Consider the following 19,650-nt stretch of genomic DNA (forward strand, 5'->3'; position numbering starts at 1 on the left):
ACTCATATATCAAATTTCAATTTAAAAAGAGTTAAAACTATATTTGATAACCAAGAAAAGAAAGGAAAAAAAAAAAAAGAAGAAAAAGAATAGTTCAAACACAATGAATATTTACAACTGGTAAAAAATGGAATAACTCTAATAGAAAAGACCAGGATACCGGAAAGAGAGCTAAGATTAGAAAAAGAAGTCCAGAAAAACACTAAACATACCAGGCATGGATCTTGGGCAAGAACTTATTCTTCTTTCTCTGATAATCTTTTTCATTCATGTTAACCTGTTGAGGAAATAATAAAATCAAGCTCCTAACCTGCATTGCTGTAGAAAGAGCAGTAACAAAACTAAAATTTAAAGAGAGAGAATTTGGCTTGGGTTAAGCCTCTCAAACTTTGCAGTTGCTGCCTCACTCTACATGCAGAGCATTTTTGTACAAACAAACTCTTGAGATCTAGTGATCTACTTGAGTATTTAGTGTTTGTGTCACTAGATAGTGTTTGACAAGTTACTTATGGGGTAAAACAAGTTACTTATGGGGTAAAACAGCTATATAGAAAGTAGTTTAAAAATAAGATAATCTTCTGCAGCATGATTGGGAATGAAGTGGATTACTACACTGACTTTTTTGCCCACTCTTTTCACTCATGTTATTCATTACGATGAGGATAGATATAGGAGTATTACAGTAAAAACATCGAACAAAATTCCTCCGCTGGCACCCTCTCCCTCTCCGGCTTCCCCTACCTCCAGAGTCCCCCCACAGCGCCACCTCTGGCGCGCACAGCATCTCTCTTTCCTCCTTCCTCTCCAGCTCTGGCTTCCTCTCTCAACTCCCCCTCTGCCCCTGCCCCATCCTCCCTCTGCATCTCCATTCCCCTCTCCTCCTCTGAATCTGGCTTCCCCTACCCTCAGCTTCCTCAATCCTCCTGCAATCGTCCCCTGCACTCTCTCCACCTTCCCCACTCACCGCAACGCCCCTTCCCCCAACACCTGTTGCGACCCCCAGCCCAGCCCCACCACTACCCACACCTCCGCCCTTCCCTCTGCCATGAGCCTCCATCCCCCCCAGTTTGCAGTGGGTTGCAGGTCATCTGGCCATGCTCATCTTTGTAGAGATCACCGTAATTTCATCCTTCTCTGCAACTACTATAGATCTCCTCACCCTAAAACTGGGGGCTCATAAGGCATCGCTCTTACATGAAGGCTGTGAATTTTAATCTAGTTGGGAATCCCAATTCCCGATTGTATTGCAACTTGCAAGAGATTTTTCTATTTATTGAAATCTTCTTCAATTCATGTCTTCTTTTGTTTATGGACTTTTTGCTTTTCTTCTCGATCATTTCCCTTGTGCGTGAGTTATTGTGTAAGACTTTAAGATAATGGTAATGCTAATTCTAAGTGAGGTGAGGCTCAGTCACTTCCAGGAAGGGGTCGCCTCTCCTTGGACGAGCATGGGCCTTAGTCAAGTTGAATCCGGTAGCGTTGTTTGATGCTCTTATCGAAAACAAATCAGTGGGTCCCATGTATGAGTGTACGACATAATATGAGTTAGAAAGGTCAATCCGTCCCCTACGACACCAAAAACAATGGGCCGAACTTCTAAGCCAAGCCTGCCAGCTTCCATAGAACAATATCATGACAACATAGACCTAAGTGGCTAAGTGGTCATATTGAATTCTTGGGAACTGTCACAAGTATGGCTGGCTTCTTTGCACCTGGATAATACCAGGACAGGATCCTTGTGCTCCGGACGGCACTGCCCACCTGAAGCCAGCTCTATGACCAACAACTCCAAATGAGCGATGCAACAAGATGGCGACATTGGTTCCTTCAGGTCTGTTCCTGGGTTGGGTTAGGGGAACATCCGAGCAATTGCCTTCATGAATCCAAACACGCTCACAAGGCACACAATAGACCTTCATCGGTTCGTCCTCCGCTTCTTATAACTCAAGCAGAGAAAAGTCCAGGACAAAGAAGGGGAGGGGAGGGGAGGAAGCAGAGAAGTCGAACTAAGATACATTGCCATATGGATAAGGCCTCCCATAAAAATAGTCCTGATGGTTTAGTTCAGATGAAAACGTCAATTCAACCTTAAAGAAGGTCGAAGGTAGGAAAGATGGTGTCCACGATGAGTTAAAAATTTAGGCCCAAAAAACCCAAGTCCACCCAAGATTGTATGGGCTTGGACTAGGAGTCCTCAGCCCATGGGGGTTAGGAAAGATAGCACATGGACAAAAGGGGGGGGGAATTATGCCCCAAAAACCTGAGTCCACCCGAAATTTTATGGGACTGGGCTGGGTTACGGACAAGGCATTGGGTTCAGTGCAACTACCCTGATGTACGTGCCATAACCAACTTCAAGAATATTTTGTTTGTTGACATTGTTGGAGTTAATGCCTGTACTCGATACTCATGAGACAACTATCCGATCTTATGTTCAGTTCATATATTAGTACTCCTTTTTCTTCTATTCCCGACTACAAAAAATAATTAAAAAGAAGGGGTTTTGTGGCTTCCAGTTATATTGTGATAATATAACTTACTAAGTAGACAACAGGTTTGGCAGTGAGCAATTGGAAAGTGTTCAAGATCTCAACTTCAGCAGCTTTCCAGTCACCTAAGCGAACATCTTTTCCCGCCTGAAGCCATGCTTTCACCTATAGGAAGATGGAAAAATTATGCATGATATGAAAAATATTAAGTTCCAAGACTCCAATGGAACATTTCACAACAAAACAATTGCAATAGCAGTACTAGATAATTGGATAATAAATAGCAGCAGAAATATTGGCATGCTTTTCTTAACAGCATATACTTTTCTTTTTGATAAAAAAAAAACAGCAGGATATACTTGGTAATAGATTAAATGCTCTAAATATGACCTCCCAAAGCTAGTGAGTCACATTAATCACCCCGGGTGGTTTGGGGAGGGGCAATGTAGTACTGTAATTGGAAGAACAAAATAGTACAAGGACAAGATCTTTTCACAAAGAATAATTTCCAGATATGTTTCAGTGCAGCTTAAGTGTCTTAACTAGCTTTCTTTAGATATTTGAAGTCAGTTTCACTTTATATTAGGATGTCCAATAGAAGTTAGCTCCTGTTAAGTTTCATTAGGAGTCCAAACTAAGCCAGTCTTCGAAGTTTTACAAACATGCATGTAATGGCCCATGTTGGATGGGTTTACTGGAAGGAAATAAAGCATGTCCATTGGTGAGGCTGCTGCCATTGTAAAGCCTATTATGTTCTTCAGTTCTGTCTGCATCTAATCTGTTTTGCAGGTTAGTTTACAATATATCCATAGACAACATGTTAGACCATTCCCTATCTAATTTTGTTCTTCCTAAGGTGCTTTCTGTATCACTATGATTTATTATATTTCCCTTCTCTGCTGCTGTTGCATAACTTCTGTACACTGTACAGAATTACAAATCTGATTGTGTTGATTGATCTGATTCATTGTTCTGAATTTGGAAGGTTGATTCCCATTTCCAATTGGTATTTCAGTTCAAATCTGGATTCTGAATTGTTTTAAGGCCTGAAACCAGATTAAATTCTGGAGATTGGTTGATTCATAGTTCCGATCTCAACCAATTTTCCCTGAACTGATTCAAGACCTGAATTTTAAATTATTTCTTTTCTTTGCCACAATTCTCTTCCCATTTTGGAGCTTAGACTTCTCTAGTTATTCCAGTCGATTGGCCGACTAACTGCAGGCCATTGGATTTGGGTCCCCAACCCCATGGAAAAAAAGAACCCAGAATGTCTTTTATTTGGCTCAAGCTCAGATGGCAACTGCTGGGCATATTGCAAGAACAATATGGGGTCTCATGTTGAGTTCCAGTCTGTTAAAGGAATATGAAGTAACAGGAAAAACTTTGCCTATCCAAAAAAATTAAATAAATAACTAAAACCAAAGAAGATTGCACAATTGCTTTCGGGGCCTTCTATGGTGTAGAACCTTGGCCTCATCTGGGATTCCTTTCTCCACCCCTTCAAAAATTCATATTAAAGAAAAAAGAAGAATTGTATGTTCCTTGAGAAAGAGAAGTCGCTGAAAATTCGAATCAATGAATCAAACCTGAAAATAGTTCACAGTCTAGCTAGATCAGCCTCATAAGAGTTGGCCACACTTCGCAATTGGTGTTCATTGAAACAAGATTTTCATTCAAGGAGCCCAAGGACCAGATTCTCTAATGATATAGCAAGTGCAATGGAATTATGGAACCATAGATAAAGACAAACATCCAAACAGATGACTGATCAACCACTAAACTTCATTCCAAATAAAAAAAGAATTAGAAATAATGCTATAGAAATGGTGTTATACAATATCTACCCAACGAATTAAAAAATTCAAACAGTGTATTAGATGGACATACTGAAAGAAAGACAGCAGCAAGTGTTGAGAGACAAACCTTATCACAGCACTCATGTTCAACCTTCAACTGCTTGTCATTGCTCCTTTTCATGGCTTTTTCAAGATCTTCCACCTTCCTCTCCATGAATTCCATATCCTACATCAAGCCAACATAGACGTAAGAAAGTGAATAGACAACTAGTAACGAAAAGAATGTGCATCCATGTTTATGGGTAATTGCACATATACACCAAATTAGAATCTGGCCCAATAAAATGGTTGTAGAAGCAAACATCATGCCTGAAGGATTATCAACTGGACAAACTAACAGTAGAGTGTCTCGAAAGGATAGAGACCAGAGTTTTTTTCAGTGCATTGCAGAATTGATCTATCCATTATTATGTGTAGGGGTGTTCACAGGCAAACCCTGGCCTCTTTCTTTGATCTTCAGTAGGGTTGACATTAAGCACTAGCTTGGCCTATGGGTTCAATTATAACTACAGATGGTATCAAGAAAAGTAAAAAATAAAACTGCATTAAGAAAGTCCACTTGGCCAACCCCCAATCCCCCCCCCCCCCACAGGAAAGTCCAAACACAAACTAAACCAAATTACAAAGGGGAGGAAAATTATGACGACAAGAATTAAATTCCTCAACGATGAACCATATCCAAAGTAGCACTATCATCTTTCATCAATCCTTCTTATCTTTTTGGTAATATTCATCTATCCTCACAATCAACAATGCCATTCAGTAACTCTTCTTTAAGCTGGGCTCAATCCACATACAAGAACAATTGAGGTACCCCCGGAGACTAGCAACCTCATTCCTTAGAATAATCTGAATTCCAAAATATAGATCAACCAAAACTTCCATCCCAATCTACCTCCACTGCTTTAAAGACGTACTAAAAAGTAGAAATGAAGATGTAAAAAAAGAAAAATATCAGATCCACGTCTTAAACTCCTTTAACTTGAAAAGTATCCTTCAGGAAAAACATTAACCAAAATAGAAGTTGAAATCTAACAATTTGCATGCCATCTACTCACCATCTCCTCCAATATCCAAAGCCTATCCGAATTATCTGAATATTAGTCAAGGAAACCCCTTCCACATGATAAAATGCCTTCTTCCAGTCACTTTTCAAAACACACCCCCAGACCCACCGATACTCCATCTGAAGCACATCTCAGTACACCCATTTCACTAAATACCACCATAGAGGGCCTCCCAATCAACAGATGCACCTTGTCACCCCAATTGTCCCCTTATAGTGACAAAATAACAATTACTAAAGCCATGCTTTGTAAGTCACAGTTTTCAAAGCCAGACTGGAAATCAAGCAGGAAATGGTTCCGGTTCCATTTTTTTCCAGACAACTTCCAATGAAAAGCGGGCAAGGCTGTTAATGAAAACCTTGATCCCCTCTGATGCAGATTGAGATTAGAAAGAAAAGGAGGTTAGCCTACAGTGGGCCCGGGTTGTTCTTGGACCAGTTCCTGGGCCAAACTAGACCCAAACCACAACTTACGGTTTGATTTTCTTGTCCAGATAAGCAGCCAACTCATGGGAATTTATGAGAAGATTGTAACTAATGAATTGATAAATTTCAGGAGGGAAAAGATCAGGCCAATACAGCTTGCATAGGACATCTTCTTGTGGCCCAGCTGTTAAAGAGGTTTGGATTTTAGATTCACTAAACTCTTTAATTTTCGATCCAAAGAGAGGAACAAAGGAACTAAAAAGTAAAATAAAAATAATGAGTAAATAGCCCCAGGGCTATGGAACAAAGGATTATCCCGGATCTACACCGAGGTATTGACGGTGATTCTCAAATATCGCGCAATAATGGTTGAATCAATTGAGTATTCAACTTTTTTACAGTCTCGTCTAGGGAACTGAGTTTTAAATGTATACATAGAGAAAGCCGTGTGCAATGAAAAATGCAAGCACGGTTTGGGGAGGGATTTTTTTTCTTATTTCAACAACTTTTTCTTCTTCTTCTAATATTATTTACACTTAGTAATATCTTATTAGTTATGGTGTAGAAATCAGGCAGGACTCCTCCTATGAAGTCCACCTGCTATTTAGCTAGTTTCTATTTTTGAGACGTCCTAAGCTTTAAGGAACTCTTCTGTGTGGTTCCCTTTCTTCCATCTTCTTACGTTCATAAACAAGAGAAGGGGCATACTACAGCCCATCAATTATAACAAAAAGAAAACCCTATGGTTGCTGTTTCTTGTCGGATGAGAGACTTCTATGTGAGATGCAGAAATCCCAGTTGAGATGCTAGGTAGGCTGGAGGGATACTAGTCAAAGCCTCAGTGGGAGGGAGGCTCTAGCCATATCTTCCTTTATCCCCAACTTTTTCTTCATTCTGTCCCTGCAATATCAAAGTGAGTATTTGGTGTTTATTTCAGTTGATACATCACTGTTTAAAGGATAGTCTTCCCTACTGTGCTTCATGTCTTATTTAAAATTGGAATTACTATTGGTTTACTGCTATCAAACCTAATCTGCGGTTGCCTGTTTTCGTGCTCTTTTGCTGCAACTACGAAGTGGAGAAATTTATACATCAAACCATTGAATCTCTGAGGTATTTTGGAGTTCATACTTAGTAACCAGACCCTTCCACGGGACAAAACTTGGCACAGGTCAGATCTGTAGTAGGTTGTTCTTGATAGCAACTACATTCTGGAATTCCTGAGTTTCCATTTTTCATCCAGCCACTTAACTGTCTATCCAACCATTGGATTCCTGCAGGGTGTTGGGAAGTTTTTCCACTTTACCAGCCCCATACTCGACCTACTGAATTATTGCTATTTAACTTCCCTATTCTGGTTATTATTTACACCCTGAGATTCTGCCTGTTGGGGAATTCTATAACATGATGTTAAGCTAAGTTAGGATCCATTACCCTCCAAAGTTTTGACTTTAGCTGACAAGGTTGCCTCCACAAACTTCCCGACAAGCCATAATGCCCCCTTGAATCGATAAAGATGAGAGAACACTATCACAAAAGAAGGTCTGACACTACAACTTCACACCACAGAGAGAAAAGATTTCAAAACTTAGAGCAAGTGAACACAACCCAACAACATTATTGGTCTGCTCCCAAGGCCATGGACGCTTCCAAAACTCAGATATGCATAAAAGAACTTTGAATTATTATATTCACCCAGAAAAGCACATGCTACGAAAGAACTTCCCCAAGTACAGAAGGTATCAAAATATGTGCTTCAGATGAAATTCCTTTTTCTAAAAATGGAAAACTTAAGGAATCATAGATGAGAATGCTATTATAATACAATCAAATGAATATTTGGAAAAACAGTATACCCTGACTGATCCTACCAAAAGAAGTATATATGTATGTGTATATATATATATATATATTTTTTTTGGCGGGCGTGGGGGGGAGGGGAGGGTTAGGGTGGATGGAAAATAAATGCTTAAAGGCTTTGGAAGACTAACATCTGTTACAACATTTTTTCTGGAATAGAAAGAGAGTAGCTATATGTTGCCAGACAGATGTAACTAATTTGCATCAACATAAATAATGAACATCTAGTTACAGAAAGCTACAAAATCATGAAACAATGTTTACTCATATACAAGAGAGCTGGAACTATACTAACTGAAAAAAAAAATGTTATGCTATTAGCTATATCCAATCATATATCATCTGCATACTACAACAGTTCAGGTATACCTTCAATCGTAGTTCTTCACCTATAATCTCCAAATCCCTCACAGGATCCACAGTGTCATCAACATGAATAATATCTGGATCTTCAAAAGCTCCTAAATAATAAATTATAAAGTAAATTTCCTTTTCGTTGTGATAAAGGAGAGCTTGAAAAATTTAAACAACAATGTCAAAAGTCCAACATATGTGCGACCTTAAAAGAAATTTGTCCAATAGACTACCGCAACAAACTTAAATAACCAGCTTAAATTTACACTCCCTAGTTAATATTGACAGTGATGTATTGAACAACATACCCAATATTGCAATAATATGATCCACGCTTGAATATCAAAATTACAGATTAAGGATACAGACAAAAAAGCCCTGTAGAATTACAATTCATAAATTACACTGACTAATCTAGATGGTCTCCTCAAGTCCTTCAAAGATTCTTCTGTTCCTTTTAGCTCACATAGTCCAGCAGGTAACAGCAGAACAAGCATCCAATGCTTTTACTAGGAGGAGACAAACCAAACCCATAGGGCTTTTCTGTTTGTGAGACTTGGGACGTCAATAGGGCAGGCCAAATACTGTCTGAAGTTTTGTAGGATATGATCCCAAACATTCCAAACAAAAAGGCAGGCCAGCAATACATGCCAAACAGAAACCCTCTCAATTTCACAGAAAAGGAATTGATCGGAAATAGTCCAGGAAGATGATATGATCCACAGCGAATATCTCATCTTTGCAAACTGTCAAAGAATAGATTGGAGGAACTAAAAGAGTGAAGGGTAAGCTTAAGATGACTCTAGGAGAAGTGGTGAGCAAAGACATGCATCACTTAGGACTGGTAACAGGTATGGCTTTAAATAGAGTTGATTAGCAAAAGAGGGTCCATGTAACTGACCCATTTAGTTGGGATAAGGCTGAGTTGAGTTGAGATGCATTATGAATCAGGGACAATTTGAGTCCTTGCCTCCTTGGTGCTGCACTACAACAAAGATATCATGGATTTAACTGTAAGCTGTCCACATGAAGATTCTTTCCATATCCAATCATCATCCAGAGATGTGGATTAAGGACAAAAAAATTCAGCTGGTCCAGCAGGGCACATAGCTGTCAAAGCTCCAAGCTACCTCCACCTTGTCTTTTCCGAAGAATTTTTCTAGTTTTTTAATCTGACCCCGTCTTTAATAATATTCTAAACTGGTATGTGATCATAGTCATAAGGGAATAGGCCACAGAGCTGAGAGGACTAACTAGCTAATTTATCAGGTTGAATGGCCTGGAAGGAGAAACACCATATGATTTTGAATACCAAATGCTGTTCAAAAGTTATATCAGACCCATCAGTTATGTATTTTCCCAAATGCATTTTCACTTTCAAAAAAAATGCAAATCTGCTAATCAGGTGGCTGATGACTTTGTCCAAGGGTGTGCCATGGGGATGATATTCCCTTATGACTGTTGCATTCCATCTGTCGTTTAGATAATGGGGGATTTCAATGTTTCAGGTGATTCAGTAGCCTTTGTGTGCTGCCTTAGTTTGGAGGTCGAGTAGTAGTGGTTGTTGTATACTACTATGTATCCTTCTTTCAGTCTATAAATAAATTGGATGCATAAAAATTTGAGAAACCAGAAAAGTGGGGGGGGGGGGGGAATGAGCTTCTTGTTTATTTGGTCACCAGTTTTGACTGGATTCTAGGAATCAGATTTTATGTGCTTTCCAAACAGTACGATGACATATATTTTAAGGTTCCTTTTACAGTGTAACTTAGGACAGTTGATCAGTTGCTGATGAGTTGGCTATAGAAGGGGGTAAACAAGGATTCTTGCACCTAGGTTCTTATCCAATTGCTCAATCAACTGTTTGAGCTCGTTGGCTTTCGTCTTTTCTTATTGTTGCTGCTGCTGTCGTATACTTTGTGTTGTATCCCTTATTATTCAAATGATACCAATCTATTTGTTATCCATCACAACCTCCCTCTCCCCCCCACCCCAAAAACAAAAAAAAAAAAAAAAAAAAAGTTGATCATATAGCATTACTGATCATAATACTTGTTTATATATCCAAGGCTCTCCCCATCTTAAGATGGATGAATTATTGGGCTACTAAACTAGGCCCTGTCCCAACTATTTGGTTCTGAAATTTATTTTTCACAATTCCACCTTGCTTAGATCATTTAGATCATATCTTCCCTAAGTATAAGCTCCAATATCCTAATCACTCCTTCAACCCAAGTCCACTTTTTCCTTTAACTTTTTCTTTGAAAGGCCATCAATATCCAACATATTGCTCCTAATTGGTGCAGTTCATTGTACATTTGATGCGGAACCGTGTTCCAAAACTCGGAATCGGATCGCTTAATGGCCCACCCAAATAAAGGGAACTAAATAACCAAGATGCAGTGGCAGTCTTGTAAATAAACAGAAATTATAATGGGCTATTTGGGAAATGGGACGTAAAGGGAATTAGAATTATTTGCTGGGGTTAAACTAGGAAGCAAAAATAGAGGTAAGGGATAAGGGAGATTTCAAGGCAAACATAAGGGTAAAATAGGAAATCAAAGTAAAGGGGAATAAACACTAACTCCCGATTGGGGCTTCTTCTTTCTTGGCCAAAACAGGGCAGACAATAGTGAGAAGCTTCAACTCGATGGAGCTCAGCCGATCGGTCTCGGTTTGGCCTGAAATATCAGGCGTAGGGTGACAACAACAGGTCCTCCAAGATTCCAGCACCAGAAGCCCCGGACAGTCCAGATCTGATGGGTTTCGAGCCTACAACTGGATATGGCGATGGCAAAGTCAGACCTGAATCTGATTTGGATTTCTTCACAGCAAAACCCAGTTTTGGAAGGGGATGTTCTAGGATTTGTGTCGCCCAGGGAAGGGCTACCTTCGATCAAAGGCTTGACTCAAACAGATCTCTCATGAAAGAGATCGATCCACTTCCTTTGGGACTGCAACTACCGCCCAATAACAGAGAAAGGGAATACAACCAGAAAAGAGAAAAAGAAAAGAAGAAGAAAAGAAGAACTACAGAGGAAGATGAAGAATGTAAGGAAGAAGAAGAAGAAGAAAAGCAGGGGGGGTCACACAATCACAGTCATCAGCCATTAAACCAGTCGTTCAAATTATTTCATTCCAAAAACTTCAAATCTGTCTTTACTAGTGAATTACATGGCTTATAAAAAAAAAACTCAAAGTATCAAAATGGTAACTAATTTAAAATGGAAACTAATATAAAATTAGAAGCTAGCTAATACAAAAGAATTTTTTTTTAAATCCAAAGAGAATCAAATCAAAAGATTTTTTTTTCTAAGTCCATCGTGCAACTGCATCAACATTACTCCACGAACTCAGTTAAGATTCCATCAACTTGTCACCTGTTAGTGTTATCCTCAGGTTCCAATTAATGCATTGATCTACATAAAAATTGTCAAGAACCGTAGGGGGTCTTTTATATGTTTTTTCTTACTCAAGGGCTTAGGTGTAAATACACATAAACTGAGGCCTTATCTTGTAATTATTAGAAACTTGGAATCATAAATACATCTATTAGCAGCCAGTTAAGGTCAGTCCGCTCTTTTCTCTCTTCTTTCCCTCCTCTTTATTCTTCTCTTCTCCTCATGCGAAAGTTAGGTGTTGGATATTCTCAGTTTTATTCTCTCACAAAAATCTCCCATACAAAATCCTTATCAAGTTCCAGATTAGAAAAGGGTCAAAACCTCAGACATATGCGCATTTTAGTGAAGGTGATATCTGGAATTAATGCCATGCTAAGAATAAAATAAGAAAGCAAAACCCAACTCACGTAAAACATGAAAAATCCCATCAACTGCACGAATATGGGATAAGAAGCTGTTTCCCAATCCTTGTCCTGCATGAGCACCTCGAACTAGTCCAGCTATATCATGGATTTCCAAGAAAGCAGATACCTATGCATTAACATAAATCTTAAATACATAAGATGAATGATACCAACAACAGCAAAAGTATAACATGATAGCAGCATACGTTAAAATAAACCCCAAAGACTTTACAGTAACAAATCAAAATTGTAAATATGCCATCCTTCCCTTGGGCTCGTGATGCAGGTTAGCAAGTCATATTGGGGGCAACAGGCCAGGTGGAAGATATATAACATAAGGCCAGGTTTGGAAGATGCAGGTTTTGGCCTCACATTAAAAGGTCCAGGCTTGATTAAGCCTTCTTTTAAGTCCTAATGGCTTAAATGGGAGTTTGGGTTTGTGCCCATGAGTATTTAGTTGTCATGGTCCTAAATTATAAGTCCAAATCTGGGGTATTTAATCCTATCTGAGGACAATAGTTTGTCAGAGTTTAAGTAAGTTTTCATAGTAATTCATTTTACTGCTTTGATTTCAGTTATGGGTTATGCTTTGAGAAGGATTGAGGTCTGATTAGTGTCTCTAAAAGGATTTATTTGGCTCAATAAGCCCACAGACTTGATTATCTGAAAAAAAAAAAAAAAATTGCTTCTGACTTTAGGATAAACTCGATGCCTCGATGGCATGCTTTGGTAAGAATTCCCAGGGTCACAGCCTCGTAGATTGAAGTTTCTACTGATGCAGAGCCAACTGTGCATCAGTGTAGGAGGAAGAAACAGGCCATTAATTAAGCCTAGTGGTATAAGTTATAAGCAGCACACTTAAGCCCACAAATAGGCCCATATTCCGGTTATAAGTAAAGCTCATTATGGTGGGCCATCACTTAAGCCAGTATAAGCCATCGGCTGCACCATTTTTGAGGCCCATATTGATGCAGATTAATCACCAAAAAAGGCTTATGTTAATAGGATTAAGCCTAGGGCTGGGTTCCATACATATTGGGCCTTTGATTCCATGTGTTTTGAGTGTAATAGACCACTTTTATGGGTCTAAAAGGGGGGCTCTAAGATTTAGTACGGGATTACTAGTTAGTTTCCATTTTCATTAATTTCCTTTTTTAGTTGGGTTTGATTTGAGTTATATTTGTTTCTTTAGGAGTCAAGTTATTAATTGAGTCAAGTCATTAGTAGTTAGTTTCCTTTGTTCAACTAGTTTCTAATTTCAGTTAGTTTCTAATTTCAGTTTTTAGTAACTATTGTATTAGGAGAATATTTGGTTTCCTTTTTAAGAACCTTCTATTTTGTAATTCCCTCCCCCATCACTATTATAAATAAAGAGAAGGCTCATTAGTAGCCCATGATTTTGAATTTAATGAAAGTTTCAAGCTGCTGCTGCCGCTAGCCTCTGCTGAGGTCTTCTTTGTGTTTGATTGAGGAAGAAATTGGTGTGCGATCCAAGTGACTCCTTGCGGCGTGAAGCCCAGGAGGGTTCTATAAGTATCTTCTTATTGCTCTTTAATTATTCTCAAGCTTTGTTTTCAAGGATCTGCTACTGCTCATCGGAACAGGCATGTTATTTTTCAAATCTGCCCAGAAAATCCTCTTTTCTGTACAATCGGTTCCTGGAATCTGTAGCAGTTTTAGTCCTCTGTTGGGGCTACAATTTTGATCGAAGCTTCTTCAGTATCCAAGGAGGACTCAACCCAAGTTAGGTCTGGTTCTGACCAGCTGATTGGGAGTTCTATAAAATCTCTGTTTTTTCATCTTCTAGTGATCTGTTTTGGACAGAATTGAAATCGATTGATCTGGGATGATTTCTGCTGTGATTTTTGGATTCTGAATCCTTAATTACAAATTGTTTGATACTGTTTTGAACTGTTATCAGTCCTTGAATTATCTCTGTCCATCTGGTACTGTTCAGTCCTAGGTATTACTGGTTTTTCTGAGATCGATAGCTGCTGTTTGCTTTGTTTCTTTTGGTCTGATTTAATTGGTTTATTTTAGTGGAAATCTGGTTGTTCTTTGGTTTATGAGATCCTGCAGTCTTGGGTCTGGTTTGGTTGTCAATTCTAGTCCTACATTACATATTCTGTTCTTTAATAGAGTAGTTGCTGGACAACATATCTTGTGGTCCAAGTTTCTTGTTTCAATATTATTTTTCCTCTTTGTTTTTAAATGTCTCTAATTTGATTGTAGGCTACTTGGTAGCCAAGCTTTCTAATTTATAATTGTATCCACACAAAGTAATAAATATAGAAGGGAGACCCTCTCCCACGCTTTTGGCATTCAACCGATGTGCCATCATACCTATTTTCTACTAAAGTTTACTGCAGGTTTCTATCATATAAACATCCCCACGGTTTCTATTCTGCTACTTTCATTTTCTGTTGAGTTGTAACCTAGCAACCATAGATCCCAAGGGTTTGTTAGCTCTCATCTCTTTCTTTGTCTCCAACCCAGCATATCCAACCATTGGATCAGCTTGATCTTTGGAGGATTTGAATAGCATAGTCAGGGGTCTAATCGATCCAAAATCCAAATCTCAGCCCCATCCATGGTTCTCAATCTCAGTCGAAACTTTGAATTTCGTAGTATCGAGCTAGGTCGAGATTAGATAGGGGGTCGAATTGGATTTGTACCTGGTTTTGACTAAGTTTTGAGCCATTTCGACCAAATTTCAAGTATTTTGCATGTTTCTATCCTGAACCTAGTTGAACCACCTACGTAAATTCTCTTATCCCCATCAAACTTGTTTGTTTCAGACACCTCATATGGAATTGGTATCGAACCAGGTTTGGTACTTATATATGACAAATATCATTTAAGTAACTGGAATAACAAACCACAATTTTACAGTAGAGTATGACTCATATGTTCCATTCCTCTACAGTTATTACAGCTTTAAATATCACCTTTATTTTTATAAATCAGAACCAAAATGCTTCTACTCCATATACCTGACATTTTATCACCTGAGGAGGGGATTTCGCTCTCTATCTTTTTTTTTTCTTCTAAAAGGATACTTTTATTAAGAAAGAAATAAAGAGCAACAAAGAAAAACCAAAAGAACAAAGTAGAAACCTCTAGGCCAACTTGCAAACTCCACCTTCGGCATGGCCATCAGTAGAGAGAGCAAGCGAGCGACCTAGCTGAATCTAAATCTATGCCTATTCATAGCATCATTCTCAAGATCAACAACAATATTATCCAGAAAAACCACCGAGAACTTTGAAGTACCAGCCTTAGACGCCTTCTTTGCTAAGTAGTCTGCCACAATGTTGGCTTCCCGAAAGCAATGAGTTATCTTCCAAGGAATATATTCCAAATATTGAAGGGAAGACAAGGTATCTGTCTTCGATGGATCGCAGAGACCACTGACGCCGAATCTGATTCTATCCACACAACCATAGCATTATGATACTTCGCCATCATAATTCCTTCCAATACTACTTCAAACTCTGCCTTGTATATCTTTTTAATACCCAGGAAAATGCTAAAGGAATCACATAACTGGCCCTCACTATTTTGCAGCACACCTCATGCACCTGTGCTTCCCGAGGTTGCCCAGAAAGCTGCCATCCACATTAATCTTGATACAGTAAAGGGGAGGTTTACACCAATGCACCTCAAGGGGAGGAGTGGAGCTGGAATGTCTAATCAGCAACCCCAGTTTCCTACAGCAAAGAACATTTGAAACTGATCTCACCTCTTCACTTTTACCACCATTACAAAGCATAATCTCATGTCTCATGCTTTCAAAAACAAAATCAGCCGGTCTTGCCTTAGCTTCATGCCTCCTTTTATTTCTTTCCCCCCAGATGTGAGAGGATATTATTGGAAAGCCCATCTTCCATGGCTTTCTAATATCTAGGACACGAGCTCCTCTTCCACCACATCAGAGAACTCTCTATAGGCGTCTGGTCCTTCCAGGTTACCCCAAAGCAGATAAAAAAATTTTCCCATATGGATACAGAGAAGGGGCATTGAAGAAAGATGTGCTCCAAACTCTCTTCAGCCTTACCACACAGGTTGCAAATAAGATTTCACTCTCTATCAAACACAATTGAAGTGTAATTAGATTGGGATCAAGTGAAGAGCATCATTGGTAGCGCTTAGGAGCGTCTGGTTCCGTTCAACCAAAGCATATTGTTCATTCCTATATGATTGGGAAGGCTGTTTTGCTACTGATGTGCTCGAAGCTCAAGTGCTAACGGTATTGTGCCCATAATCTTATTAAACAACTTAGTTAGCCAAGTTATCCCATAGATTACTAAGCTCTTCCAAACCTCTATTGGAATATCATATTGACCTATTGTTTTACCTATTTTCATCTTCTTTAAAAGTTACATTTACTTCAACCTTCTTGTTCTTTTGTATATATCTAATACTTGTGGTTTCCTAATTGTTATTACAACCTTTTAAAACTTTATTACTTGTATTGTTATCATTTAGTAAGTTGTAGAAATAATTTTTCCATCTCTGTTTAATATCCTCATCACTTATTAATACTTTATCATCTTCACTTCTTTTCTTTTTTTTGGGTAAACTTATCATCTTCATTTTTAATTCATGTAATATGGTTGAAGTATCTACTCTTTCTTTCCCTCATTTTAGTTAGTTATAGATATCTTTTTCCCCTTCCTTTGTGCTCAAATTGTTATAAAGAGCCTCATATTTCTTAGTCCTTGCTTTTCCTACTATCTTCTTAATTTCATTTCTAGCAAAAAACATTTTCTTTTCCTTTTGTTGGGCTATTAACCCTAACCCTTGTCCTCACTGAAACACTCTTCAATGTGAAACAAACTGATTCCCTCGTAGAGTTGGGTATCAACTATGGTGACTAGGTTGATGAGAAAATTAAGAAATAGAAGTAAAATGCCCATCACTAATATCGCCATATTGGCATAATTCATGGTGGTACCATAGCATAAGTGCATCTTCACGCTCGCTCTTAAACTCTTTCCATGTAGAGCATGTAAGAGATTGCTGATGAAAATGACTTATTACCTAAAAAATCCACTCTAAATTAAGAGAAGGATAGCTAGTTCAACATTGTAATACAAATCATCAACAATATCAAGTTAAAAAAAAAAAAATAATAATAATAATAATAATAATAATAATGGATAATAGAATACAAAACCCAAAGCAAATACTCCTAAATTAGCAAGGATGTCAAACACTAGAAATTTTACAGGGTTCAATGCAATAACCCATGATGAACAGAGTTTATGTGCATAAACCAGAAACAAAAATATTATAGATGATTCTACGGTGAAATCAAGAAGAAAAATTTTAAAAACATTACAGATATGATTGATTAGTACATATCACATAAAAAAAAGACATCACAGCGCACGAGGCTCCCACTACTGCAAGGTATGGGAGGGGAAAATGTAAGCATCCTTATCCACTGCTTCGCAGGACAGGCTGATTCCAAGGATTGGTTATCACATTAAAATATTAATTATAATTATGAATGCAAGAATGACATGATTTATGGATCACCCTAACAAGTACACGAAAGTTGAAAAATTCCCTAAAATTACAACACACATAAAATTGAATCATTTTATGGGCTAGAAGTGACAAGCAACTCAAATGTCCATTGACCAAATAATTAAAACTAGTAAATATGTCATCACCCGAAAAATCGACCAGAGATTCGGAAGCGTCAAGCACATACCTCACTCTTGGGCTTGAACAATTGACAAAGCCATTCAAATCGTTCATCAGGAATATTGACCCTGGCCTCATTAGGTTCGATTGTACAAAACGGAAAGTTCTCCGCTGGTATTGATAGCTTTGTAAGTGTGTTAAAAAGAGTGGATTTTCCAACATTTGGCAGTCCAACCTACAAAACATATTTTTTACAAAAAAAGGAACATGAGTATCACATCACACTAGAGCAGCGAGGAGAAACTGACAATAGAAGCTAGATAGATCACCCCTCCTGTCCCAGGATGCATTTTTCTATCAACTAAGACTTGTACATGCATATAAATCAAATCAGAAAATCTCTATTATTTCAACTCATCCAATAACACTAAATTCAGCTGTATAACCCGCATTGAAAGGTACTTCATGAGTTACATAACATTGATAGATCAAGGAAACAGTCAGAAAGAGATTTGAGCCATACTATTCCAATCTTCAGGTGAGAAGAGAACCGTCCGAGGATCGGTCGCTCCGCTGGAGCATCCTTCGATTTAGCCGCCTTTGGAGGCATTTTCGATATGTCAAGAGATTAAGCTCAGCAGCTTCAACTGAGATTTCTGCGGTTTTCAGCCGTTAGTGTTTCGCGATTCTCCTTCGCAGTACTCCCGCTCTGGTTAGCACTTTGTAGAACTAGAAGCAAAGAAGTTAAGCTCGCGAGTCTGGAGTGTATTTATCGCTAACCCTAGTGGCGTTCTCGCAGTCCCGCGTCGGCTCAACGCTGTCCTGGTAGAGTCACTGGGCAAAATATGGTATGTAAGTTGTCAAAATGACCCAACTCGCAAAGACAGGGTGAGTGAACTCGGTACTGAGTTAATGAGCCTTAGATAAATCATGGACACGAGCTCCGATTTTAACCTTTAACCAGCTTTTACTCTACTATCTCCTCTAGAACAATACGGCCTCCAAAGTAGTACTGTACCAGGTATCAATCTTGGCACCCGTATTGGCCGATACCAATATAGCCATATCGGGATGGATTGGACCGTATTCCCTCCTAAAATATCGATACTATGGTTTTTTGAGTCATTGTACTTTCTCATCTTTCGATACAACTGCAATGGTATTGATACCATGTTAATATCGAGTATCGGCATTACTGATACCAATACCTAAAAACTGTGCTTATGAGTGTTATGGTTCTCGTGCTATCAATGTACTTTATGTGGGTAGGGCGTAGGGATGTAATTGGATGGTTAAAATCTGAATTCGAATCTGCATAATATTTGAATTTGATCACATTCAATCCAAATTCAATCCGTTCACAAATTAGGCGTAGTCATTATTATTTAGGTTGTGGACATAGTCATTTAGTCACCATGTTAAAAGAACATGGTCGAATTTGTTATATGAATGAGTATTTTGCCCATTATTGAATGTCTAAAATACCATCATCTAGTCCAATATGAAAGTAAAATCAAGTGATTTGATGTCATAATTGAACTTTGAGAAAAATGAATGTCATCTTTAACTTCTGTCCCTTATTGTTGAAGGTTCCCAAATACCCTTCTCCCGTCCAATCCAAGGTCAACTTCATTGGACAAAGAAATTCTTTCTTTCATATGGGTTAAGAGAAATTGCGTTGCCCCTTATTATATACCTGTTGGCACATGAGTTGGTGTGACAAATCAAGGGTTTTCATGTTTGTTATTCAACAGTCTACGATGTGATAAGAAGATAAAAGAAATCCTTCGGCTGAGCAATGAAAGTAAGACACTCTAGATCTGTTAATTTTGGAACTCTTTAACAGCTATTTATCCCATATGATGATATGTTGGAACTTGAGAGCATCCAACGGTTGGAAGGACTCGGTCATGCACCCAGCGGTTGGATGCTCACTGCACCTCAGCGTCTCATTGCTCACAATTTTGATACTTCCAAGAGTGTAGCTTTGGCTTTGGAAAATACAACCTGAACCCAAATATAATGCAAATGTTGGGACTGCTATATGTTCAGAGGAAAAGCATACAGTGGAACTGGCTCATCTGATGTCACTAGTGTACACCATTATTGCGAATGTGCAGGCCATCCTTACCTCAG

At 38.5% G+C, this 19,650-nt stretch overlaps 1 protein-coding gene across 3 annotated transcripts in view; it reads right to left on the bottom strand.

Annotated features, from left to right (window-relative positions):
* Positions 1-18,341, bottom strand: part of LOC122079938 (obg-like ATPase 1) — a 23,656-nt gene extending 5,315 nt beyond the window's left edge. For 2 of the 3 annotated variants that reach the window (XM_042646736.1, XM_042646735.1), the window contains exons 1-7: positions 18,038-18,341; positions 17,582-17,749; positions 11,863-11,986; positions 8,070-8,161; positions 4,416-4,514; positions 2,541-2,654; positions 213-277 (exon numbers count right to left, since the gene is read on the bottom strand). In XM_042646736.1, coding sequence (XP_042502670.1) covers positions 213-277; positions 2,541-2,654; positions 4,416-4,514; positions 8,070-8,161; positions 11,863-11,986; positions 17,582-17,749; positions 18,038-18,124 — 749 coding nt within the window. In that variant the 5' untranslated portion in view covers positions 18,125-18,341. The remainder of the gene's footprint in view (positions 1-212; positions 278-2,540; positions 2,655-4,415; positions 4,515-8,069; positions 8,162-11,862; positions 11,987-17,581; positions 17,750-18,037) is intronic. The other variant, XM_042646734.1, reaches the window with a different exon arrangement.
* Positions 18,342-19,650: the final 1,309 nt, after the last annotated feature.

This window comes from Macadamia integrifolia, chromosome 5, assembly GCF_013358625.1.
Source record: "Macadamia integrifolia cultivar HAES 741 chromosome 5, SCU_Mint_v3, whole genome shotgun sequence".
NCBI lineage: Eukaryota > Viridiplantae > Streptophyta > Magnoliopsida > Proteales > Proteaceae > Macadamia > Macadamia integrifolia.